Below are 25,478 nucleotides of genomic sequence, written 5' to 3'. Positions count from 1 at the left end.
CATCACAGATCTCATTCTTCACGTCCGCCGCAGACAACACGGCTTTTATACTCCGATCAACCAGCTCGCTGTTTGTTTCCAGCTGCAGGGTTTCACAGAAGGAGGATGGAGCGTTTTCAGGAGCTGGTTTGGTTCCAGTTTGGATGTTTTTCTTCCTTTTTTAAATCTTATTTAAAAACCATCTGGTGCTCCGAGTCCCAAATAATGTTTCATTTTTCCAACTTTATCTGTTGAAACCCTGCAAGAAGAAAAGTCCACAAACATTATAAGTGCTGCTTTAAAAGGAGAAATCTGCTGCACACCTGGACGGGACGGAGACGCTGATTGGTTGTTGTTTGTTGTTGTTTTGTCTCTTTGTGGTTGTTTTGTGTCTCTTTGCAGTTCGTCCAGTATTTGACAGTTTTATGTCATGATATGTTTTTGTTTTATATATTGGTTTGATAAAAAGCCGACCGTGGTTTGATGTCTCTCTGAGCTGATGTCTCTCTGAGCTGATGTCTCTCTGAGCTGATGTCTCTCTGAGCTAATGTCTCTGAGCTGATGTCTCTCTGAGCTGATGTCTCTGAGCTGATGTCTCTGCGGTTTGACCTGGTCTCTCCTTGATGTCCCTCCTCTCTCAGGACCTCCTGCTGAGGTGAACTTTACCTCCAATTCTCAGATCAAAGCTCATCTGAACATAAAAACACTTCGACCTTTCAACCAAATGTCGTCGGGCGTGTTTGCGGCCCAGAGACGTCTTCGGCTGCACGAGGACGTCTGACGCACATTCAGATTTATACAAAGTGTTGATGAACGTGCTGCTGTTGGTGTTTTCCAGCTGTTTGTCCCGAACCAGCGTTTAATGGAGGAAACCCGGAGATCCTCTGATCGGGCGTCGCTGTAGATTCTCATCACGCGGCGGTTTGTTTGGGACGCTCGGAGATGTGACGAGGACGCGTGTGTCTCGGCGGGGACGCGTGTGTCTCGGCGAGGACGCTGACGGGACGTCCTGAGAGGACGAGTGTGACAGCGAGGCGTCTTTGTGTTCTCCAGATCAGACGGCCTGCGGGCCCGTTTACCGTCAGCGCTGTGATGAGAGTTTAGCGACACGTCGCTTCTTGACTTCAAACCTTCCCGTCACGTCGCTGCGCTTTAAACGGCCGACTGACAGCGACATGAGCGTCTTCGTCTTCGTCTTCGTCTCTGACAGCAGCTCCGGATGAGAGCAGCTGATCCGCCGGGACTCGGCGGTGTTAAACTCTACAAACGACGGGCGTCTGTCAGCCGTCAGGCTAATCAGAGCGGACGGGATGACGGACACGCAGAGACATTATTCTGGACATCCGCAGACACCGGAGGAGATCAATCACTGTTACTGTCGATGACAGGAAGAGCTTCACATTTTAACACTTCAGAGGGAAAACACCGTGGAACTAAATACCGGCTGTTCACGTCAGCCAGCACACATTAAAACACAATGTGATGATTTGAAAATCACATAAACCCATAATCAATTTAAAATGGACCAAAGACAACATATCAACATATCAAATGTTTTAAACTGAGACATTTTATTGTTTTATTAAAAACATATTCTCATTGTGAATCTGATGTCAGCAACAGGTCTCTATAAAGTTATTCCAGGATGATGTCCACCACTGAGCTGCATCAACTCTTCTTTTAACAACACTCTGGAAACCTTTGGGAACTGAGGAGACCAGTTTCTGGAGTTTTGAAAGTGAAATGTGGTCCCATTCTGGCCTGATAGAGGATTCCAGCTGCTCAACAGTTCAGGGTCTCCTTTGTTGTATTGTTCATGTCCTGATGCTCCAGATGTTTTCAATGATTGACAGGTCTGGACTGCAGGAGGCCAGTTTATCAGCGGACTCTTCTACTAGAGAACCATGCTGTTGGAATACGTGCAGAATGTGGTTGGACGTTGTTCTGCTGAAATAAACAAGACCTTCCCTGAAAGAGACGTTGTCTGGATGGCAGCATATGTTGCTCCAAAACCTGAATATATCATTCAGCATTAATGCTTCCTTCCAGATGTTCAAGCTACCCATGCCATGTGCACTAATGCATCCCTGTACCATCACAGATGCTGGCTTTAGAACTGAGCTGATAACAAGCTGGATGGTCCCTCTCCTCTTTAACCTGGAGGATGCAGCGTCCATGATTTCCAAACAGAATCTCAGATTGTGATCCATCAGACCTCAGGACAGTTGTCCACTTCACCTCAGTCCATCTTCAATGATCTCGGTCCAGAGAAGGCGGCGGTGTTTCTGGATCATGTTTCTATCTGGTTTCTTCTTTGGAGAGTTTTAACATCATTTGTGGACGCAGCGATGAACTGTGTTCACAAATGATGGTTTTCAGAGTGTTCCTGAGCCCATGCAGTGATTTCCACTCCAGAATAGTGTGTTTTTAATGCTGTTTCTTTTAGCATTACAAAACTTTTCCATTCTTTTGTTGACTCTGTCCCAACTCCTTTGAGACATGTTGCTGCCATCAAATTCAAAATGAGCACATTATTTGTTTCCTTCAGTAATTGATGCAGTGAAACAGGTCCGACTGTGAGAAGTTCAGTTGCTGCTGCTTCACGTCCAGTTTGTCTGCAGGAGATAAATATAGTGTTGTGTGTTATTGTGAGAACAACAGTGGAATTTCAGTACAGATCATAACGCTGTGTTTTTGCAGGGATATACCGCTCTCCACCTCGCCTCCATCCACGGACACCAGGATGTCGTCCAAACCCTGATCAACACTCACAGTGAGTCAATCCACCTTAAACTCTCCAAACTAAACTCTGAACTCCCATTGCAGTCTTTAAAAGTCTTTCAGTGGGTCCTGGAGTCCCACTGAGACCAGAACAATCACAATAAATGGGTTGAAGTGATGTGTAGAAATGTAAAAGAGGCTCAGACTCAAAACCATGAATGCATAAGGTGGAAAGGTGGAAAATATACTTCTAACAATCAGTACTGGCTCAGTTTCAAGGCCAACGGATTCAGGCCAGATTTCTTATTCATCCATTTAATATTAGAATTATTGAAGTTTTAAATCAGATGGTTATTTTGATGCAGCATCTTCTCGTGGATCTGTTTCAGCCGCCTCATCAATTCTCTTACACTGTGACGCCTCTCATGATTGTTTAATTATAATTATTTTGATTAAAGTTTAAATGTGAAAATCTGATGGTCCGTTTTTATGCAGATGACGCTCTGATTTATGTTTCGATCCTGCCAGCAGACTCTGATATGAACCAAAGCTTTAACATTATAAAACTACAAATAAATGTGCAGCTTCCTGATGATGAATCTCATGTTGTTCCCTCCCGTCTTAATGTTACCGACGGTTACAGTTTCAGATCAAGATAAATGTGATCGTGTCCAAACAACTTGAAATGATTCTCTCATCGGGTTTAATAAAAACAAAGTTTTATCAACAAAATGAAAATAAAGAAAGAAAATAAGGAGGAAACAGATGATGAGAATCTGTCAGAATCAGAAAGTTTTCCAAATAAATTTCTACCTTAAAATACTTGAAATAAAAATATGTATTTAATATTCATATATAAAAAAAACATAAATTTGTTCATGCAAATATTAATTATTAAACATTATTTTAAGGTTTGCCGCAGTGCTGACACTTTAATTCAATAATTATTTATAAAGCAAAAGTCTGTTCACAGAAAAGGTGGAAAATTAAAGGGATTTATTTTAGTTTATTGTTGAAGGATAATTACCTAAAAATCAGAACACGTTAATTATCAGGTCAGAAAACATTACCCGTCGGTTGTATTGATAAGTTCTGAAGGCAGGATGTTCTGTAACTGGCAGAACGGCCTCAGATCCGTCCGGAGTGTTTTTATTGTGCAGATTTTCTTCATGTGAAGGTTTCAAATTGATATTCACACTCTGAGAATCCGACGGCGAGGGATCCTTCTTGTCCACGCCTCACGGAGCCGCCGAGGTGAAGGAGGCACTGATGCAGATCGCCGCTGCCAGACAAAAGACCCACCCAGCGCTCAGATTGACAGGCCCGGTCCGAACACACACCTCCACCCCCGCCTCCACCCGCGCTCCTCCCCAGGAAGGAGTTCACGGCTCTGCTAACGAGCCTCCAGCAGCCGCGACCGCTCCACGACGGGCTCGCGAGGATCCCGCGGAGCGCCGGGTTCGGTCCCTCCGGGAACCGCAGACCGCCATCTGCTGCGAGTCAGCGCCGACACACACGGGTCGCACAGAACATGTTCCCATATGGAGGCTGAGGCCACCGCCCACAAACCGCCAAAACAATACCGACTCGAGCTGATCGGACCTGTCAATCAAATGTCTTCAACTCAAACGGAATTTACCCGAAGATTAAACTGTCTGCAGTTGCCGACCCACACTGACTGCAAATGGTGACAACTTCCTGTTTCACAAACGACCGAACGCACGATGTTTCTACCGACGAGTAAAAAGTGAGAGAAGATGAGCGCACGTTTGTGGAGTTCAGAAACACAGAAACCAAACTGTCCGTCGTTGCGTCTTTTGGATCGGATTCTCCCGGAGACGGAGGTTGTTTGGAGGCAGCCCCTAGTGGCCCTCTGCTGGTATCGCACTTCATGGCACATTTGCATGAGAAGCTACGTCCACTTTATATCGAGTTTACGAAGAAAACACCGAGCGGCCGTTCTGTGGCCGAGCGAACGAGCTGCAAGACAGAAGGAACTCTGTGATTGGCCTGTAGGTGTGTCGCTCACAAAACAGTCAGCCAATCAGACGAGAGGCTCGCTGACATCAGTGAGTCTTAAAGACACACACAGCCTGTTGTTGTAGAGCTGCAGAGAGAAAACAATTGAAACTAAACTGAGAAGAGTTTTTGTTCTTAAAACCACAAAAAATATCTGCAAATAAAACAGAAAAAGTTTAAGACCTTTAAGAGACGCAGGAAGTGCTGCAGCTGTTAGATGAGTTGGACTCCGCCCACAGACGGACGCCTGCCGCTGAAGTCGGCTGGTGGTTCGAGTGAAGATACGGTTTCATTGAAAGTGCTTTTGGCCGGCGCGGAGCTGAGCTTCCATTTCTCTGAAACTTGGTTTGAGGCCGGTGGGCGGAGCGGCGGTGGGAGTTAAACTGACTGTAATGACCAGAGTCGGTTACCGGCGGTAACCATTAGCAGCCGCGCTCAGCCTCCAGCCTCCTCAGATGATATCAACACGAGCCGCATGTGTCCTGATTAAACTTCCTGCAAATGTGAAACAAACACAGAACGGTTCACCCTGCAGAGAAAACAGTCCGAAATACACCGAAATATTCAGTCCATACAAACACAACACCACAAAAATACTGAAGAGTACTGCAGTCCGAGTGAAACAGTAAATGTACTCGTCCTATTGCATCATTATTATTGATCAATAACTCTAAAATCCTCCCGACTGCGACACACAACTGACTAAATATTTCTATATTTGAATATTTGAAACTCGTGTCCTCTCCCTGAAAAGCAACGTCCAGTTGAGACGAGCTGTTGAGGAAACATCCTGCCGTCTGCCCTCCGTCTGAAGGAGCTGTTGACCTTTCCTCTGCCCCCTCCCCCGCCTCCTCCCCTCCCACTGTTATCTCTAATAATTACCCGCCGCCTCTCCGGGACTCTCCGGAGGCCTCGGCAGCACCGCGCTGAGCCGCCTGTTCGTGGAGGTCAGAGGGATTTAAAGCGGTCCGGCTGCAGACAGGAAGTCGTCGGTTAATTAGCCGCGGCGGTCCCTGTGACGACCTCCCGACGACGGAGCATCGGTCTGAAGATGTGTTGATGGGAACCAGGAGGGGGCGCGGCCTCAGACTGGGTCATGTGACGTGCAGCCTGCTGCTCACCGAGGAGGTGACTTTGTTGTTCCAGTCACCTGTCTGACCTCTGCGGCTGCTGTCTCACACCTCCATGTAAGACCAGCACAGTTTAACCCCGTGACCTCTGACCTCAGCAGGCAGGACTGCTGCTCCGCCCCTCCAGGTGAAACATCTCCAAGGTGTCCTCTGACATGATGAGGTGGACTTGGTCTTCACTCCTCTTTCAATGTTTACGTTACCGACCTCCAATCAGAGTCAACGTGAGTTAACGACCCGATGGTTGATGTCATCATCCATCAGTGATGTCATCAACCATCAGTGATGTCATCGTTGGTTTGTGAACGTTATGAATCCTCCAGTTCAGATTCTGTCCGTCACCATCTTGTTAGTTCGGAGCGGTTTGGAGCAGGAAGTGACCATATTTGGACGAGCTGGGGGAGGAGCCAGCGGTGGATCTGACCGATCTGATCGGAAACCTGACGATACTACGTCCCGCCCACCGATAGCTGTAACCTGACTGCACCACAGGCCTGTCAATCAAACAGACACGCCCCCAAAAACAGGTCTTCTTGAATCTTCTTTTCTAATGAATGAGGGATTATTTTCAGATGGACCTCCAGAAAACTAATAAGAAGGAGTGACTTTAGCTAACAACACCGAGATAACTGATGGAAACCGTCTCTAACGTGTTTTTCTCCATCAGATGCTAAAACCAGCCTCCGGGATTATCACGGGAAGACGGCGGTTCACTACTGGAGCGGCTGCACCGACGTCTTCAACAAACCGGACTGTCAGTCGGGTCAGAGGATTCATTTATTTATTGTCTTTTAAATGGAATGAAAAATTTATTAAATTGTTCCAAAACATCCATCAGTTCATCAACAGAAAAGTAATCAACAAATATTTATAATCCATAAATTGTTTTCAGTCTTTTTTTTCTTCATTGCTGTAAGAATTCATTGTTGCAGTATTTCATTGTTGCAGTATTTCATTGTTGCAGTACTTCATTGTTGGAGTACTTCATTGTTGCAGTACTTCATTGTTGCAGTACTTCATTGTTGTAGTACTTCATTGTTGCAGTACTTCATTGTTGCAGTACTTCATTGTTGGAGTACTTCATTGTTGGAGTACTTCATTGTTGCAGTACTTCATTGTTGTAGTACTTCATTGTTGCAGTACTTCATTGTTGTAGTACTTCATTGTTGCAGTACTTCATTGTTGCAGTACTTCATTGTTGCAGTACTTCATTGTTGTAGTACTTCATTGTTGCAGTACTTCATTGTTGCAGTACTTCATTGTTGTAGTACTTCATTGTTGCAGTACTTCATTGTTGCAGTACTTCATTGTTGTAGTACTTCATTGTTGCAGTACTTCATTGTTGCAGTACTTCATTGTTGGAGTACTTCATTGTTGGAGTACTTCATTGTTGCAGTACTTCATTGTTGCAGTACTTCATTGTTGCAGTACTTCATTGTTGTAGTACTTCATTGTTTTCTCAGTCGGGTCTTCGTGTTTGCAGGCGGGAGTTTTTCTCGGAGCCGGCGGACGCAACGTTACGGACTTCCGTCTCTGCTGCTGTCTCGCTCTCGCAGTCAGGGACAGATACACCTGGACTTCGGGACGCCGCCTCCGTCAGCGTCTCACGACGCGTTGGACCTCCACGTCTGACTTCTGACCTCCACGTCTGACCTCTGACCTCCACGTCTGACCTCTGACCTCCGGCGTCCTGCTGGGGGTCGGTCGGGGGTGTTCCCGGTCGTCCTCCCAGGAGTCACCGCGCTGATTCACCGACACACCAACGCCATGAAACTCTTTTGCTGGACCGAGTGACTCCAACGTATGGAAGCACATTCCCGCCAGTAAAACACACAATAAAGAAAATTCAGTTATGATTTCACTGAAAAGTGAAATTATAATAAAAATTCCTAATTATGAGTAAAAAGTGAATTTTTGTAACTCCTATTTTTGTGCTCTTTGTTTTACTGGCAGCGGTTGGCTTCCAAATGGAAGAACAGTGATTAGAAACAGTGTTTGTGACGTCTGGTTTGGTAGACAGTCGATGTGTGTGTACTTGTGTGTGTACTTGTGTGTGATGATAAGTGTGTGTTTTCCAGCTGGCTGACGGACTGTGACAGAAATCATTTAAAGGAAGCTGTCGGTGTCAAATCTCAGCCGGAAATATGGGACGCGCTGAAACACGTCGTAAACGTCGTCATTAACTTCCAGTTCATCGGCCGACTCGCAGCGTGAAGCTCGTTACCGGCGCCGCTGGTGTAGATGACCGGCAGGAAGTGAGCGGGTCGGCGGGAGGACGCGGCACCGCGTGGAAATCAGCATCGGGAGTAAAACGAGCCGTCCGTTAACGGCAACACAGAAAACATCTGCAGATCCAGATGTTGCAGCCAGTTTGACCGAATCCAGACGAAGAAAGACTTCAGGTTTCTGTGATTTAACACCACAAAACATAAAAACTCGTTTTAATTATCTGCTATTTAAAAGTTCGTTAAGCTTCTAACCAGGTTTTTGAGATGATGTTAATTTTCCGGTAGAACAGCGCGAATTAGTCGGTGAAAATATTGCGATTTCTTTTTTTTAACAACTATCTGATAATAATCCTGCTGCACATCAGAAATATGATAATATAATATAATCTTATTTTTGGATGTTTTGAACCGTAGTTACTACCAAAGTTACACAACATTTGTAGGGTTTTTTCCAGTTAGCTAGCAGCAGTTTGTTCTGATGGTGAGAGGAGAGGGGGGCGGAGCCTAATGATTGGAAATTAACACTTATTTTATGTCAATGAAATCAGTTTTATTTTGAAAGGTGACTTTAGTCTGCAACACTTTCAGCAGAGCTTCTGTTCACGACAGATTTTACGGAAACATTGAGGGACTTTTGCAAAATTACAAACTGCTGCAACTATTTCAAAGGTTGCTTGAAATTACGAGAATTATTTTCTGGAGAGACAGATTCATGTCGGACTAACATTTCACTTTCCTCCTCCGCTGTACAGATTCAAGGAAATTTGGAAAAGTTTATTACTTATTGATTAGATTTAAAATAATATTTTTCCCGCCAATTTAAAATCTGTAATAATAATATCGTACATAGCGAAGGGAACGCCAGCCCGAACGAACCTGTACGGAGGGCTGAAGGCCAAAAAATACATGTTGGTTAAGAGAGATTACATTTCATTAAAGTGTGGTGTTTTTTCATAAAATGTATATTCTAAATTTAAAATAAAACTTCACAATAATTCAAACACTCTTTAATGTGTGTAACAGTCGTTTTATTATTTTGCAGAAATTATCATCAGAAACAGTTGTTTTGTTTTGCACTGATGTTTTTCATGTTCCTGGAAGATGTTTTATTGTTCATGGAGATCAATAAATAAATGAGTCCTGATGTTCCTTCAGTTGAAGCTTTAACTTTGGATCTGTAATGTTTTCAGAAGACGTCATTAAAGTCTGAACGGAGGAACAGAAAAGGAATCGGCGGCTGCAGGAAGAGAAAACGTTCACGTTAAACATTCATGTTTAAAAGATTAAAGTCTGCATGTGTAAATTATAAGTATAAGTATAAACAAGCCACGAACCTCGAAGAGGAGTCAGCAGCGGTCTCTGAAGCGCTGCCGAGGCACCAATCTACATTCAGAGCGTTTTACGTCCTTTCAGCTGTTAGTTTCTGCTCAGCTCATCAAGAGCTGGTTAACAGACGGATCCTTTCAGCGGCCGAGTGTTGGTGTTGCGGGCGGGGGGGTGACGGATGCCTGCGGGCCCTTCACTTCCCTCCTCCTCCTCGATTGGGACAACAATGCGGCGACCTCTGAACTCCCCCAGTGACCTCTGACCCCGATGTTTTCCCACAGCTGTCACCGCTCACAAAGCCGGTGAAGAGGCCGTCCGGCGAGGACGACTTCGATCCCTCAGAATGAAAACGGAGCCGTTAACTCGTCGCCGGGTCGTTGTTGGATCCAAACCGCTGTCGCCATGACGCCCAGTCAGTGGGAAACGGGGGCTAATGGGCTGAGGAGACGCATCAAAGGAGGCTGCTGCCGAGCAGAGCGTCCGTCTTTGTCCACAGACGAGACGCCGCTTTAATGTGCAGGACAGGAACCTCGACCTCCGCAGAGTCCCTTAGAACAGATCAGTTCATGTTTCAGCAAATGGAGTTTTCATTGTTTTATTTCAGGTAATATTTCTGTTTTCAGCTTGTTTTTATGTCTATTTGGCCTTCATGGATTTGTAAAGTTTTGATTTTTAGATTTTTAAAATTTAAAGCTGTAAAATGTTGATTTTGATCTATTAAAGGTTTTTGTTATGATGCTGAGACTCGTGATCAAACTGATCGCTGAAGCTTTTGATGTTGAGGATTTATTTTACTGTCGTGTGCGACAAGAAAAAAATATCTTGAAACTGCTAATATTTAATGTTTTTACTTAAAAAAAGACTAAAGCTATTATTGAATGATTAAAGTAGTTGATTGATGGTTGACATAAATGAAGGTGCAGGTTCTCGTTGCAGGAATTGAAAACATCTGAGCAGCTCATCGAAGCGGGAAAACGTGACGCTGAAGTCATCGGAGTCATCGTCAGGGAATCTGAACGTTTTGTGGTTTTCTGTCTTTCTATAACTTTAACTTTGCAGTTCGCCGTGTGTCTTTAACTTCATCTGTCTCTTTATGGCAGAGTGTATTTATCAGATGTTAGAATATCAGAGACAGGTTTTATCTAACTTCTATCTAAACGTGTAGTTCCTGCTTTTTGCTTTTGGATGTCCGAGTTGGTGTTTTACTGTTTGCTTCTCTGCAGGTTGAATAAAGTGGCTGGAAAAGTGTCACAAAAGCCAAAACAAAGAGTTAAAATTGTCTAAAGAACTCCAGGAGCTGCTCGTGAGCGGCACGCTTCCACATCCCGTTACGTTTCTGTCTCCCGGTCGTCGTCTCACCGCCGTAACGTCATTCGGCGCCGCTGACATTCTCCGACTGCATCGGCGAGCTGTCAGTCATGCAGCGATGTGCTTCCTGTGTAAAGGTGCCCAGCAGGCCTGCAGAGAGCTCGGAGTGAAGCTCCTAACGAGCCGCAGGCGGCAGCCTGACAGGCAGCGCTGATGAAAGAGGACGGCCGGTCCGGACGCCGCCGGCGCTCGCTGGGACGCTCAGCTGCTGCCAGACGGGAGGACGGCGGAAAACCGTCGGCACAAAACAACACTTCCAGAAAATAACTTTGTTTTCTCACAGCGGAACAAACTTAGTGGAGGAAGATAAAAACTCAACAACACGCAGCTTACAAACGAGCCGTCTGCATCAGGATACGTTTACTTTGGTAAACTGATGAACTGATCTGAGAACAGAGGACTCATGTTATAAACTCCAACACACGGGAAGGAAGGTGGACGAGGTTCCTGAATCCAGGATCGCTGTCAAAAGACCGTCCACGAAGAGACATTACACTCTTCCACATCTCAGCACTTTTATAAACCACAGTATATTGGAATCATGTTGATGACTGTTGGCTGCTCGCAGTATAGATCATAAGCCCCGCCCCCTCTGCATGTTTGATGGATGGGACATAAACAAAAAATGTCAACAAACTCCTTACATTTTTCTTAATCTGGTTTCTGTCATTAACTTCTAATTATCAGATTAATGTATGTTTGGTCTTTTTGATCAGTTTGGTATCGATCAGTTATTTAATGTTATTAAAGGGGTGCATGTCATCTTGATTGACAGCTGTGATTGACATTTGAATCTTCTTTTCTAATGAATGAGGGATTATTTTCAGATGGACCTCCAGAAAACTAAGAAGAAGGAGTGACTTTAGCTAACAACACCGAGAGAACTGATGGACACATTTTATTCACTTTGGATTTGATGAGAGAAGTTGAATGGGAGTCTATGGAGCCGGAGGCTTTTTGGAGCCGACCTCTAGTGGCACTCGCTGGTATTGCAGCTGAAGACACTTCTGGATCAGAACCATTTTACAGACCTGAAAACTACGAACTCTTTTATATCCAGTCTGTCTGCCCAATGTGATTTGGTCAGTGACCTTTGAGCTTTGACCACCAAAATCGAATCAGTTCATCGTTGAGTCCGAATGAATATTTGTACCAAATTTGAAGTAATTCCCTCGAGGTGTTCCTGAGATATTATGTTTACGATAACGGGACGGACGACGACGCAAAAACATGACGATCTTCGCTGAGTCATCATAAACACTTCAATCATTCTCAACATTAAAAACCTGCCAACATGTTTACTTCATGCTTTTTGGAGCCGACCTCTGGTGGTACTCGCTGGTATTGCAGCTAAAGACACTTTTTGTTTTGTTTTCACAGTTTTGACATATTGACAGCAGAAGACTGTTAAAGTCCAACAGTGTGGAGCAGCTTCACTGCTTCACCTCACAAACAGCTGGCAGCTCCATCAGATATCAGCTCCGACAGGCAGCGCGGATGAACTGCGATTAACGGCGGAGAGCTTTTAATACTCCGCTCAGAGAAGGTCAGCAGGGCGGCGTCCTGAAGGCGGTCCGACGCAGAGGTGGCGGACGGTGGAGAAACGTTGCTGCGGGATCACCTGGTTAAAACAACCGAGGAGAGTTAGCTGCTCCGGTGAAAGATCCATCGGACCCGGCAGCTCCGCTTTGTTTGGCGGCTCAGTCGAGCGTGTGATTGCAGGGCGGCGGCCCGGCCAACACTCTGTTGATAAATATCCCCATCCAATTACAAGATGTAATAATTTTGCACTCAAGTTGGTAATGAGGTCTAATGCCGGGGCCCCGTATGATAATTCCCCCGCCGGATGCCGGCTTGATCAGATGTTGAGCTTTTGTAATTAGACTGGCAGAAAATCATTATTTGGTGTTCAAATAGAAAATGAGGTTGGTGGAAGTCAATTTGGCGCGGCTCTGTGAAGCGGAGACGAGAACTTAATGATTTAATTACAGTTGTAAGCTCCTTGGATGAGACTTCAGTGGAGCCGAGACTTTGGCCGGGCTGAAGGGGGGGAGGGAGGGAGGGGGGGGGGGAAGGGGGGAGGGAGGGGGGAGAGACACGGAGGCCGAGGAGGTGAAATCCATCAGAGGGAATAAATTCAGTCGGAGGTTTAAATATCCACTCAGTCGTCCTGAACAACCTCATGATGTGAAATTATAAAAGAACACGTGATTTCATTCACAGTTAAAAGGACAGTTCACCTTCAAACTACACAAACTACACACTACACACACTACACACACTTCACACTTCACAAACTACACACTACACACACTACACAAACTACACACACTACACAAACTACACACTACACACTACACTACTGTGTGTGTGTGTGTGTGTGTGTGTGTGTGTGTGTGTGTGTGTGTGTGTGTGTGTGTGTGTGTGTGTGTGTGTGTGTGTGTGTGTGTGTGTGTGTGTGTGTGTGTGTGTGTGTGTGTGTGTGTGTGTGTGTGTGTGTGTGTGTGTGTGTGTGTGTGTGTGTGTGTGTGTGTGTGTGTTGTGTGTGTGTGTGTGTGTGTGTGTGTGTGTGTGTGTGTGTGTGTGTGTGTGTGTGTGTGTGTGTGTGTGTGTGTGTGTGTGTGTGTGTGTGTGTGTGTGTGTGTGTGTGTGTGTGTGTGTGTGTGTGTGTGTGTGTGTGTGTGTGTGTGTGTGTGTGTGTGTGTGTGTGTGTGTGTGTGTGTGTGTGTGTGTGTGTGTGTGTGTGTGTGTGTGTGTGTGTGTGTGTGTGTGTGTGTGTGTGTGTGTGTGTGTGTGTGTGTGTGTGTGTGTGTGTGTGTGTGTGTGTGTGTGTGTGTGTGTGTGTGTGTGTGTGTGTGTGTGTGTGTGTGTGTGTGTGTGTGTGTGTGTGTGTGTGTGTGTGTGTGTGTGTGTGTGTGTGTGTGTGTGTGTGTGTGAGCTCCTCTCTTCAGTCTGACTGCACCATGAGATCCTGAAAGCGTCCGTATCGAATGTTGTTTCAAGGCGGCTTCACGCTCAGATCAGAGTTTAATCACTGAAATTAAAAGCTGGCTGAATTTCCACCGGATCGTTTGTTGGATTTGTGTTTTTTCATTCATGTGGTTGCTGCTGTTTATCACGACATCTTTACTGTTTACACTGCCGTCATTCACCTTTACCTGCAGTGATGTCATCAACCATCAGTGATGTCATCAACCATCAGTGATGTCATCAACCATCAGTGATGTCATCGTTGGTTTGTGAACGTTATGAATCCTCCAGTTCAGATTCTGTCCGTCACCATCTTTGCTAGTTCGGAGCGGTTTGGAGCAGGAAGTGACCATATTTGGACGAGCTGGGGGAGGAGCCAGCGGTGGATCTGACCGATCTGATCGGAAACCTGACGATACTACGTCCCGCCCACCGATAGCTGTAACCTGACTGCACCACAGGCCTGTCAATCAAACAGACACGCCCCCAAAAACAGGTCTTCTTGAATCTTCTTTTCTAATGAATGAGGGATTATTTTCAGATGGACCTCCAGAAAACTAAGAAGAAGGAGTGACTTTAGCTAACAACACCGAGATAACTGATGGACACATTTTATTCACTTTGGATTTGATGAGAGAAGTTGAATGGGAGTCTATGGAGCCGGAGGCTTTTTGGAGCCGACCTCTAGTGGCACTCGCTGGTATTGCAGCTGAAGACACTTCTGGATCAGAACCATTTTACAGACCTGAAGCTACAAACTCTTTTAGAAACAGTTGGTGGTTAAATATCCGTTTCCTAAAACAGAAATAAATCTGTAAAACCATTTTTTTTCCAGCAAGAATCGACAGATAAACAAAAGCACTTTTGTGTGAATATCTCGCACGTGAATCCAGACTCGTTGGTGGAAACACCTTCATCCTGAGGAAGAGGATGTGATCAGGTGACGGTGTTCTGAAGGATCATGTGACCTGTTTCCCTCCGAGGCTGCTGGGATCATCACAACCCGTCGATCTGAACCTCCGGCAGGAAAACAGGCTTCACAACGATTCATTTATTCATGTGGTCGGTGAGCAACAGCCTGAAACTGGACCAGAGGAAACAATCCCTGGACAGACCCCAGGAGGAGGAGGGAGGGGGGAGGGGGATGAAGGGGAGGAGGGGGAGGAGGGGGGAAAGGGGAGGAGGGGGAGGGGGAGGAGAAGGGGGAGGAGGAAGAGGAGGAGAAGAAGGAGGAGGAGGGGGAGGAGAAAGAGGAAGGGGAGGAGGAGGAGAAGGGGGAGGAGGAGGGGGAGGAGGAAGAGGAGGAGGGAGGAGAGGAGGAGGAGGGGGAGGAGAAGGAGGAAGAGGAGGAGGAAAAGGAGAAGGAGGAGGAGGGGGAGGAAGAGGAGGAGGGGGAGGAGGAAGAGGAGGAGGAGAAGGAGGAAGAGGAGAAAGAGGGGGAGGAGGAAGAGGAGGGGGAGGAGGAGGAGGAGGAGGAAGAGGAAGAGGAGGAGGAAGAGGAGGAGGGGGAGGAGGAGGAGGAGGAGGAAACGGATCCTGTTTTTCCAGGAAGTACAAAAGGAAAAAACAACCGGCTACAAATTCCCTTCAGAATAAAATCTGCTCGTAAACAGAAGCAAATCGACCGAAGGAGAAAAAGCAGCTGATGAAATGTTCGATGTTTCAGACGTCGGCTACGAGAACTCAGCTGGAGGACTTCTGTTCGTCTTCCAGCTCTCCAGGGAGTGAATATCGATTTACATGAGATATACACGAGATATCGGAAACAGTCGAAAAAACGATTCATCCCATTTCGCTAAAAAGTATATTTCCTCCTCTCGAAATATTTGTTTCTGTGAAACAGAAAAAAATCTCCCTGAACAGGTTGAAAAACTCATCGATCTACTGTTTCCCTACTAGTCTGCTAGTAGTTTCCCCCCGTCCCCAGTCTTTATGCTAAGCTAAGCTAGTAGTTTCCCCCTGTCCCCAGTCTTTATGCTAAGCTAAGCTAGTAGTTTTCCCCCATCCCCAGTCTTTATGCTAAGCTAGTAGTTTCCCCCTGTCCCCAGTGTTTATGCTATGCTAAACTTGTTGTTTCTTCATGTTTCCAATCTTTATGTGAAGCTAATAGTTTCCCTCTGTCCCCAGTCTTTATGCTAAGCTAAGCTAACCAGCAGCTGTAGCTTCACATTAAGTTTCCAGATATAAAATTAGCCTCGTCTGTGAAACGAAAAGATTTTAAAAAAATCACAAAAGTGAAGAAAAATATTCAGATAAAAAAACAAAGACTTTCATGAACTGTTGGTATTTTTCAGAAAGAAAAGCGTTCTGGTGATTTTTTTTCGACTGAAGCGCTCTCGTCTTATCGGAGGTTGATTTTACAGACTGATAACGAAGATAACGGGAAACGACCGCCGAGCAGATTAGTGCTGATGTGTGCAGAGTTTTTCTTGATGCTCGGAGCCGATAGGACGAGCCGCCGGCCGCAGCTCATTTAAATATCCTCCATTAAACCGCCGCCTTCGTTCAACCTGCTCGTCTCCCGGCGGCTTCGAGGCTTCCAGCCTCTGTTGTCAGTTTTCACCGCTTTCATTTGGTGTTTTGTTTATTTTATGTCATGAAAAATCAGGGAATTAAAACAGCATGTAAACGACTGCACTGCTGTTGATCGTGACACCAAACACGCGACGCCCCGAGCAGCTTTCAGTGTAAATATAACGGCCTCCGTTTGTCAGCCCGCTAATAACGAACACGACGGCCTCTCGCCCTTCGCCGTCCGCCGCCGTGGAAACGGTCCGGCGTCCTCCTCATCAGTCGGCGCTGACAGACGCACGGCGGGGAATCAAACGGCCGACGTACGTTCGGCTCCTCCGAAGACCTGTCGGATGAAATTAGCATCTGATGAATAATTGCTGTCAGCAGGAAAAACAAACGTTAATCTGGCCACGTTGCTTTGTGTTCAGGAATCAACTGTAATCACAGGAATGAAACGGGAAACTGAGAAGACGCTGATCTGTTTTAAAAAAGCACTTCTGAGGAAATGTGACGAGTTGAGACAAAAAAAGCTGCTTGAAAATGTGTTTAACGTGTTTGTACGACGCATATTTACCGCAGGCTTATTTAAGGGGTATTTAACTTGTAGTTAAGTGGATTTAAGGTGGATTTAAGGTGGATTCACAGCTGATCTAAGATGTTTTCACAAATTTACAGCATATTTAATTTGTTTTTTAGGTGGTTTTACAGCTGATTCAAGATATATTTCAGGAATATTTATGGTGTAATTAACCTGAGGTGTATTTCAGGCATATTTACAGCTGATCTAACATGCATGTAATGAATATTTCCGGCGTATTTAACTGACGGTGTATTTCAGGCTGTGTTGGTGACGGAGCTGATGTGTGCAGGCGGGTGGAGTCCTGACGGAGGCCGAGTTCACGCAGCAGCAGCAGTTAATGTTGCATGAAGGCATCAGGCTGTGATTTACATTTGGCAGATGTGAGCAGCGACGGCGGCTGAAGCCTCTCATCATCGCATCAGCCACGCGGCCTGAGCTCCGCCCCCCTCGCTCCGCCCCCCTCGCTCCGCCCCCCTCGCTCCGCCCCCCTCGCTCCCTCTCAAAGGTAAATTAGTCGGCGCTTGATTTATAAGCGGGTCGCCACGACGATGTCTCCGAACGGAGTCGCTCTGAAGCAGCAGATCAGTGAAATCTCACTAATGACGGAATCGCTGCGGCGCCATGTTGGACGGGATGTCGGGGCCTCGGTCGGGGTCAGAGGTCAAAGCTGTGGACGGTTATCGCCACATCGGCACTTTGTGTTGGAGCCGAGCCTCAAAGTCCTTTATTTGTTAGAGACTTATTAATATTCACTGTTGGTTAAAGAAAAAATAACAAATCCACGAATGCTCTCAAATCATGGTGTTAAACCATCTTCAGTATTTAAAGTGTTCTTAAGATGATTTTAAAGTGGAGTTATAGATTATTAAAGGCATATTTAAGGTGTATTTAAAGCTTATTAAAGACACTTGTAAGGGGTCTTAAATGTACACAACTATTTTCAGCTTCATGTACTTCAACCATCATCAGTATTTAAGGTGTATTTAAGATATAATTAAAGCATAGTTATAGCTAATTAAAGCCATATTTGAGGTGTATTAAATGTATACAAGTATTCTCAGCTTCATGTACTTTAAACATTTGTAGTATTTTAGGTCTTTTTGAGATGTATTTAAAGCGGAGTTATAGATTATTTAAGGCATATTTAAGATGTAGTCAAGTGTAGTTATAACATATTAAAGGCATATTCAATGTGTTTTTAAAGCTTATTAAACATATATTTAAGGTGTTTTTAAAGTACACAAGTTTTCTCAGCTTCATATTTAGGCAATAGCAGTATTTGAAGTGTATTTACAGGTTTTTAAAAGCTTACTTAAGGCCTAATTATGGACTTTGTAAAGTGTATTTAAGACGTATTTAAAGTGCATTAAAAGTATTATTGGCTTTTTGTAATTAAAATATCGGCACTAAAATGTTCATTGCAGTCGATTTATTTCTGTTTAGTTTCAGTCAGACTGAAAATTTAAATTGATTCCTGTAAAAAGGAGGTTTGTTGAAAAGCTGCCGGGAGCTCGAACCTTTTGTTCCGATATTCTCGGTTTCGTGCGACTCCTCGTTGTTGTTGACGTGAATATATTTCTGCTCCAGCAGAAGTCCACCGTCAGCAGGTGATCCTGCCGTCGGTCCGGCTAAATGAAGACGTCACGCTTCCTCTCTGCTGCCGAATCAATCTGACTGCTAATTAATCAGAGGAGATAAACAATGAACACGGTGTGAAGAATCTCCGTCACAGAGCAGCAACATCAAACACAACCAGCGTCTTCAGCCGCCGTCACCTCTCCTCTCTCTATCAAAGCCGAGCGCCCGTCAGGGGCCATTTACTTCTTTATCTAATAGAAATAATGACACAGACGCGTCTCCGGCGGGTTTGGCAGCAGCAGAAGGCCTCTGGGACCGCACACGCCAAAAACACGCAAACACGCCGAGCACGGCGGCCAGCCGGTCGACGGCCGGCTGGCCGCTTATCACGGCTCTGAATATGTGAGATGAGGACGGTTATCGCAGCGAGGCAGAGGCGGCTGACAAAGACCAGCATCTCCATGATTTATAGACGGAGGCGGGAGAGACACGACGTTTAGGGAGACGAGGTGAGGAAATGGAAAAATAAAGGAATTACAGGGAGAGGGTGTGAATGGGAGAGACGGCAGGAGGAGGACGGAAACGTCCACAGAGGTTCAGTGAGGACAGAAACGAAGCTTCAGGTGGCAGCTGGTGGAAATAAAGTCATATTAAAAAGCTTTTAGACGGATGAATTTATCACTCCTACTGTGTTTCACCCACAGAAGAAGATAACAACGTTCATAGTCTCTTAAAAAGGAAAGTGCCTTCAGCTGCAATACCAGCGAGTGCCACTAGAGGTCGGCTCCAAAAAGCCTCCGGCTCCATAGACTCCCATTCAACTTCTCTCATCAAATCCAAAGTGAATAAAATGTGTCCATCAGTTATCTCGGTGTTGTTAGCTAAAGTCACTCCTTCTTCTTAGTTTTCTGGAGGTCCATCTGAAAATAATCCCTCATTCATTAGAAAAGAAGATTCAAGAAGACCTGTTTTTGGGGGCGTGTCTGTTTGATTGACAGGCCTGTGGTGCAGTCAGGTTACAGCTATCGGTGGGCGGGACGTAGTATCGTCAGGTTTCCGATCAGATCGGTCAGATCCACCGCTGGCTCCTCCCCCGGCTCGTCCAAATATGGTCACTTCCTGCTCCGAACCGCTCCGAACTAACAAAGATGGTGACGGACAGAATCTGAACTGGAGGATTCATAATGTTCACAAACCAACGATGACATCACTGATGGTTGATGACATCACTGATGGATGATGACATCACTGATGGTTCTGATTGGTTGGAATCAAACAGCTGAAAGATGCAGAGAACAACTGCAGTTCCTCGAATGTCCACTAGTCTGCAGCAGCAAGTTTACAACAGAAACAAACATGTTTTGCTTTGAGTGACAGGTGGAGCTCCGCCCACGCACTGCCTCTTTGACCATATTTGACCCGTCGGAGGTGAAAGCCTGAAGAACTGGAATCACAGCTGTTAATAACCGTCCGTCCGTCTGACAGCAGAAACAGGAAGTAGCGACTCTGATGTCCGTCAGGTGAGCGCAGCTCGTCCACAGCTGTTAACAGGCCGCGTCACTCACTACCTGTCACCACCTCCGCCATCTAATTACTCCTCCGCCTCTCCTCCCGACGGGCAGCTAATACTCGAGGCCTCCCCTGCTCTCATTACCGGAGTGACAGCAGCTGACAGCAGCGGCGGAGGAAATATAATCAGGACGGCCACACGGCGCCGAGCCGTCACACCCCGCTGATCGGTACCGGGCCTCTCCGGCTGATCCGAGCCGTCGCAGCGATGCATTATTAATGTCGGTGTCGCTGCAGCCGAGCGCTGTGATGTTATTTGTGCTGGCGGTAACAAGCGGACGGAGCAAAGATCCGGCGGCGGCCCGCGCAGAAGAAGAGCAGCCGGTTAGCAGTTCATTACGGCCGGAGAGGAGCTGTCACGCTCCGCTAATGAAATGCTTGATTTGTTTGTTTTCTCTCTGCACACACTTCAAATGTCACATCCGGCCAAACGACCGGCTTCCCATTAACGGGGCTAATTAACTTTGCAGCTGTCAGGCTAGCCGCGGCTAACGAACGTGACAGCACGAGGCGGCGGAGCTGAAGGCTGCTAATAACTCAGGAGGTTACCGGAGGCGGACACCGGGCCCTCCGGAGCCCACAAGAAAGGGCCGCCGTAGACATCAAATCGAGTTATCTCTCCACGGGAGGAGGGAGGGGAGGAGAGGGAGGGGGGGGGGGGGGGGGAGGGAGGGGGAGGCAATCTCATCTTTAATGCTGGGTTATTGGCGGAGGCTCGCAGGGCTTTGTTCCCGCGGTGAAGAGGCTGCTCTAATGATGAACGGTGGCCTGGCGAGGTGGAGGGAGATGGAGGGAGATGGAGGGAGGTGGAGGGGGATGGAGGGAGATGGAGGGAGATGGAGGGAGATGGAGGGAGGTGGAGGGGGATGGAGGGAGATGGAGGGGGATGGAGGGAGATGGAGGGGGATGGAGGGAGGTGGAGATGACTCCCCGGGGAGCCCTGCGAGCCCGCCGCCCTGATTTATGACATATTTATCTGCACGCTGTCACTCGGCCGCGGCGGAGTGACGGAGCAGTCGGGAGGGACGGACCGAGAATTATGCGCCTATAATTGTCAATCATGGCGGAGATTGAGCGCCGCACGAGGGCTGTTTTCATAACGGGACACTTAGAGGCTCCGCAGGGGGCCGGAGGGGGAGGAGCTAAATGAGGGCTCACACATCCACTCAGAGGAGTCTGGACCAAAGACTGTTTCTAAAAGAGTTCGTAGCTTCAGGTCTGTAAAATGGTTCTGATCCAGAAGTGTCTTCAGCTGCAATACCAGCGAGTGTCACTAGAGGTCGGCTCCAAAAAGCCTCCGGCTCCATAGACTCCCATTCAACTTCTCTCATCAAATCCAAAGTGAATAAAATGTGTCCATCAGTTATCTCGGTGTTGTTAGCTAAAGTCACTCCTTCTTCTTAGTTTTCTGGAGGTCCATCTGAAAATAATCCCTCATTCATTAGAAAAGAAGATTCAAGAAGACCTGTTTTTGGGGGCGTGTCTGTTTGATTGACAGGCCTGTGGTGCAGTCAGTAGCCGTTGTAACTGATATTTTTTAAACTAGAAATAACACCAGTACCTTCACACTGAGTCTCTTTGCTGAAGGACCGTCCAGTCTTCCATTGAATCTGTAGACATGTCTTTTTAAGTTCGACAATTCAATTTTAGTTTATGTGGGAATTGTTGAATTGTTGGTTTTTCTGTATAATATTGTAAAGTCTTGCTGTAAGGACTTTAATGTGTTAAGTGCCATGAAATAACCTGTGTTGTGATTTGGCGCTGTAGAAATAAAGTTGAATTGAATTGAATGGTTTCTTTTCTTCCTGGTTTTATTTCCCGCCTCCGGTGCAGTCAGGACCCTTCGACTGTTAATCAGCTTCAAGGAGATTTTTCTTTACAAATCATGAGACAAAAACACTGAAGAGGCTTAAAGATGTAACGTGGGCTCCAGGGAATGTGTGACATCACCTGCCGGTCGCCGCCTCCATCCTGAAGACATCTGCATGTTCACTCAGATTAAAGGTGTTCTCCTCCACACATCTCATCCTCCGTCCTCCTGTGTTTTTAATGTCACCAGCTGAAAGACACGTCGTCCTCAGAGGGACAAAAAAACAGAGTTCATCAGGTTGAGAGCAAAATAAACAGTAAATAAAAGACAAATCCCGGATCAGTGATCTGATCTGAGCTCACAAACGAAGCCGTCAGAAAGTCTCAGAATAAGAACATTTAAACCCAAAGTGCTCCGGTGATTCCTGAGCTGCCGGGCGAGAGACAGACAGCCGGAGAGAGAGAGAGGAGGACCTGGCAACGAGCCTGATTAGACGAAGAGCAGTGGAGTGGAAAACTCATTAAACAATGTATAAGCCTCTTAATCAAATCAATAGCCAAAGTAACTCCAAACTGATAACTGTTATCAAAGCTGGAGTAAAGCTGCAGCCTTCTCGCATTTTAATTAGGAGCAGGCCGGGACTAACGCCTGGAAAACAACACGACCGAGACGTTTGTCTCCTCGGCGAGGAGTCGAGGACGAGAGGAGGAATATGTTTCATTCCACCAGCAGAGACAAATACTGTCCGTTTCAACACATTACTGAAGGTCAAACAACAGAAATGATTTTTTATTTAAAGGGACGGTTCCAACAAATTACAAACTGTTTACCAATAAAGAAAACTGTTTATCGTGAGCTCCTTCATACATTTGTAAGAAGACATAAGAAGAAGAACACGTTGCTATCGGAGCTTTGCAGGTAAAATAATAATCGGGAAATAGTCCGGTTTTTTTTCGAATTAAAAAAAAAAAAAAAATGCTCAACAGTGTTGGAAAGTTGATCAAACATTAATACCAGTATATCATGATGTCCATAAACCGTTTCACAACAGCAAATATCAGACACATTGTGCTTTGAATAGCTGTAACCTGACTGCACCACAGGCCTGTCAATCAAACAGACACGCCCCCAAAAACAGGTCTTCTTGAATCTTCTTTTCTAATGAATGAGGGATTATTTTCAGATGGACCTCCAGAAAACTAAGAAGAAGGAGTGACTTTAGCTAACAACACCGAGATAACTGATGGACACATTTTATTCACTTTGGATTTGATGAGAGAAGTTGAATGGGAGTCTATGGAGCCGGAGGCTTTTTGGAGCCGACCTCTAGTGGCACTCGCTGGTATTGCAGCTGAAGACACTTCTGGATCAGAACCATTTTACAGACCTGAAGCTACGAACTCTTTTATAAACAGTCTTTGGTTTAATAGACTTCAGACAGACGCACCTCCAGCTAATAATGACATAGATCCGGTTGAAAATGTGTGAAATGGCCCTTTAAATGCTGATCAGCGACATGTTTGAGATGCTGCTGGTGTTTCTGCTCTTATTGTTGGTGTCGATGGACTGGGAGAACTGGTGCAGGTAATTAACTCAGAGAATGTGCAGCTGTTTTCTGAGAACACACACACACACACACATACATACACACACACACACACACACGCACGCACACACACACATACACACACACACGCACACACACACACACACATACATACGCACGCACGCACACACACACACACACACAGACACACGCACGCACACACACACACACACACATACATACGCACGCACGCACACACACACACACACACACACGCACACGCACACACACACACACACACACACACACACACACACACACACACACACACACACACACACACAGCATCTTCCTGCCTCAGCTCAGCACGTCTCAGCTCAATCTCCTCCCGTCGGCAGCAGCAGGCCGAGCGCAGCCGTTTAGCTGCAGCTGCTCGGTCGCGGCGGCTCGCCGGGCTGGAAAGCTCCGCGTGCTTTAATTAATTGAGGGGAGATTACATGGTCTTCCAACCATGTAGTTTGTCATCAGAACCCATTACAGATTGATATGAGACGCCTCTCCACGGTGTCAACAGCAATTTGGAGGACAGCTAAAGTTGAGAGGGTGTGAAAGTTTTGTGCCGAGATGCATCGGGTCAATTACAGGCCGCACGGCGCCGGGGGGCGGAGCCGCCGGGGGGCGGAGCCATCGGAAGGCGTGTTCGTACCGAATCTGAGACTCACTGAACAACAGCTGGGTCCGTAATCCGCTTCAATCCGGAGAGTTGTGTTGTGCTAATATTTAAATGAACAGCCTCAAACTGCTCGGCTGGTTTTCTTCTTCCGCTTCAGCGCCGACGGTTCGATCGTCGCTGATCTCACCTGCAGCAGCTGTTTCCTCCGATTCATCGATTTAAAGCCCAATAAACATCAGAACCTCTTCAACTGGAGGAAACCTAAAAATTATAAACATAAATGCTTTCATTTCTTTATGTCTGGTGACACAAAACACTATTTATTTGGATAAAAGTGTAAAATATCACATCAATAATTTGTATTTGTCTTTGAGAGAAACTTTGATTCATACTGACGTCAGATTATTAGATTATGAACTATTTAAACAAAACAACCTTAAAGAATGTGAATATTTGAAGTGATTAAAATTAAAACGGTTTGACGTGTTTGGATAAATCTTCAGGGATTTTCTTGTTCGTGTTTTTTGAATTTCTTCCTGAAACATGAAACACTGACGTTTGTTTCCATGTAAAACATTTTGTTGTTGTTATTGTCGTTGCTGTTGTTGTTCTGCAGCAGTGAATCCAAACAGACTTCACGAGACATTTAAAAAGATTTGCAAAAGATATTTTAAGAGACTTAATTCAGAAATAATTGAAATCCTAAAAACCTCTTCACGCCGAAAACACTGAAAACCAGAAACAGTAGAAATAATGAAGCCTGAATTCGCACGTCGTTGTTGACTCTTAAATACGTTGGACTCCTGATATCCATCTGAATAATGAGCACGGAGGGAAGCCGAAGGTTCGGAGGAACGGCGGCTGCAGGCGGTTTGTCGGACGAATAAATGCGAGATGTTTATCTGCGTTAACGCCGCATTAAAACACATGAAGCTCCAACAGAAGCAGAACAAAAGAAACCACAAAGAAAGTGAACAGCAGGCAGAAGAAGGACAACAATCACCGCTTCTTTTATTCAGACATATTTACTGAACAACAAAACCAGTTTGAAATCTGATTAAAGTGGAAATAAGAAGAAAATCAGAGAAAATTCAGTATTCAGACCTTCACTTTGTTGTGTTGTCGATCTTCATTTTAAAATAAGATTTTTTTTTTTTCCTCAGTTTATTCTCCAATTTACTGAAAATCAAAAACCAAAACGTCTCATTCACAGACATATTTCAGCTGTTTGTTTTGTTGTTTTTGTTTTTTCAGCTACTTCCTGTTTGATTTAACATACTTTTACCGAAGAGACTGAAAGCTTCGCTGCATTTCGTTTGTTGGACTTTTTACAGTGAAAACATTCGTTGATGGAGGCGTCTGAAGGTCGTTAGCGTCATTAACGTTTCATTACTTCAATTCAGCGGTTTTTTATGCAAAATTAGCAGTTTGTTAGCCGATTGTCGTCACTGAGTTCTGCTGGAAAAC

The 25,478-nt window shown here is 45.6% G+C and overlaps 1 protein-coding gene across 1 annotated transcript in view; it reads left to right on the top strand.

Annotated features, from left to right (window-relative positions):
* LOC138636382 (ankyrin repeat domain-containing protein SOWAHA) overlaps window positions 1-9,015 on the top strand; it is a 44,480-nt gene extending 35,465 nt beyond the window's left edge. Inside the window, exons 7-9 of the mRNA XM_069724377.1 lie at window positions 2,680-2,752; window positions 6,517-6,612; window positions 7,333-9,015. Coding sequence (XP_069580478.1) covers window positions 2,680-2,752; window positions 6,517-6,612; window positions 7,333-7,481 — 318 coding nt within the window. The 3' untranslated portion in view covers window positions 7,482-9,015. The remainder of the gene's footprint in view (window positions 1-2,679; window positions 2,753-6,516; window positions 6,613-7,332) is intronic.
* Window positions 9,016-25,478: the final 16,463 nt, after the last annotated feature.

The sequence above is a fragment of the Brachyistius frenatus genome, unplaced genomic scaffold (assembly GCF_029030835.1).
Source record: "Brachyistius frenatus isolate BFR_SWC_R1_liver_20210118 unplaced genomic scaffold, ASM2903083v1 Contig_373, whole genome shotgun sequence".
NCBI lineage: Eukaryota > Metazoa > Chordata > Actinopteri > Embiotocidae > Brachyistius > Brachyistius frenatus.
The sequence above is the reverse complement of the archived record's forward strand: the minus strand, read 5'-3'. Positions and strand labels throughout refer to the sequence as shown.